At 46.8% G+C, this 1,527-nt stretch overlaps 1 protein-coding gene across 1 annotated transcript in view; it reads right to left on the bottom strand.

The window, feature by feature from the left end:
* PGAM1 (phosphoglycerate mutase 1 (brain)) overlaps window positions 1-1,527 on the bottom strand; it is a 5,410-nt gene continuing 3,883 nt past the window's right edge. The window contains exon 4 of the mRNA XM_012000367.1: window positions 1-181. Within this exon, the coding sequence (XP_011855757.1) occupies window positions 10-181 (172 nt within the window). The 3' untranslated portion in view covers window positions 1-9. The remainder of the gene's footprint in view (window positions 182-1,527) is intronic.

Raw genomic sequence — 1,527 nt, 5'->3', positions numbered from 1 at the left:
CGCTGGCCTTCACTTCTTGGCCTTGCCCTGGGCGGCCACAGCTTCCATGGCTTTGCGCACCGTCTCTTCATCCCCCAGGAACTGCATGGGCTTGATAGGCTTCAAGTTCTTGTCCAATTCATAGACAATGGGAATACCAGTCGGCAGGTTCAGCTCCATGATAGCCTCTTCAGAGAGACCTGAAAACATCCACCATCATCAGCCACACAAGACATAAATCCACATCACCCCTCCAGGTTTACTCTTTGTCCTCCAGGGGACAAAGAACTTTGACAGAAATTAAAGTAAGACACTCTTTCTGATCTTTATAGTAGTTCTGAACCCAGGGAATGGCCCCCGCCATACTTATTTCTCAGCCATTAAACTGAAAAGCAAGAAAAGGTATACAAGATAAACCACCAATAAACTACAGCAAGGTGTATGGCCAGGTATCTACCAAAGTGAGGTCTAGAAGCCCACAGTGAAGCAAGACTGTACACATCTCAAATATCCCATATAGTCCATCCAACCAAAAATTAGCACACACAGGCCTCTAGGTCCTCGGGAAGGAAACAATTTAAGATGCAAACTGAGATTCATATGTAAAGTTGTGCCTGGTTGTGACTAAGGAGAATATTTTATATATGTTTTCCTTTTTTTTTTTTTTTTTTTTTTTTAAGAGACAAAGTCTTACTCCCAGGCTAGAATGTAGTGGCACAATCGTACCTTGCTATAACCTCGAACTGCTGGGCTCAAGCAATCTCCCGCCTCAGCCTCCTGAGTAGCTGGGACTACAGGTGAGCATCACCACATCAAGCTAATTTTTCATTTTTCTTTCTTTTTTTTTTTCTCTTGAGACACAGTCTTGTTCTGTTGCCCAGGCTGGAGTGCAGTGACGCGATCTCGACTCACTGCAACCTCTGCCTCCCAGGTTCACGCCATTCTCCTGCCTCAGCCTCCCGAGTAGCTGGGACTACAGGCGCCCGCCACCACACCTGGCTAATTTTTTATAGTTTTAGTAGAGACGGAATTTCACTGTGTTAGCCAGGATGGTCTCAATCTCCTGACCTTGTGATCCGCCTGCCTTGGCCTCCCAAAGTGCTGGGATTACAAGCTTGAGCCACCACACTCAGCCAATTTTTCATTTTTCTTTTGTACAGACAAGGTCTTGCTTTGTTGCTCAGGCTGGTTTTGAACTCTCAAGGTGCTGATAGTACAGGCATGAACCACTGTGGTTGGCCTTTAAAAATTTTTAGAGATGCAGTTTTACTATGTTGCCCAGGCTGTCTCAAACTTCTGGCCTCAAGTGGTCCTCCTGCCTTGGCCTCCCAAAGTGTTGCAATTACAGGCATGAGCCACTGTGCTTGGCCAGCTAAGGAGGATTTTTACTAGCAGTTTCATTTGACAATTCCAATCTAGAGGTGAGCTTCTCAAGCTTTAATATGTATCCAGCCGGGCGCGGTGGCTCACGCCTGTAATCCCAGCACTTTGGGAGGCCGAGGCGGGCGGATCACAAGGTCAGGAGATCGAGACCACAGTGAAACCCCA

This window comes from Mandrillus leucophaeus, unplaced genomic scaffold (assembly GCF_000951045.1).
Source record: "Mandrillus leucophaeus isolate KB7577 unplaced genomic scaffold, Mleu.le_1.0 Scaffold117, whole genome shotgun sequence".
NCBI classification, from domain to species: Eukaryota; Metazoa; Chordata; class Mammalia; order Primates; family Cercopithecidae; genus Mandrillus; species Mandrillus leucophaeus.
This window is presented reverse-complemented; position numbering and strand designations above follow the sequence as displayed.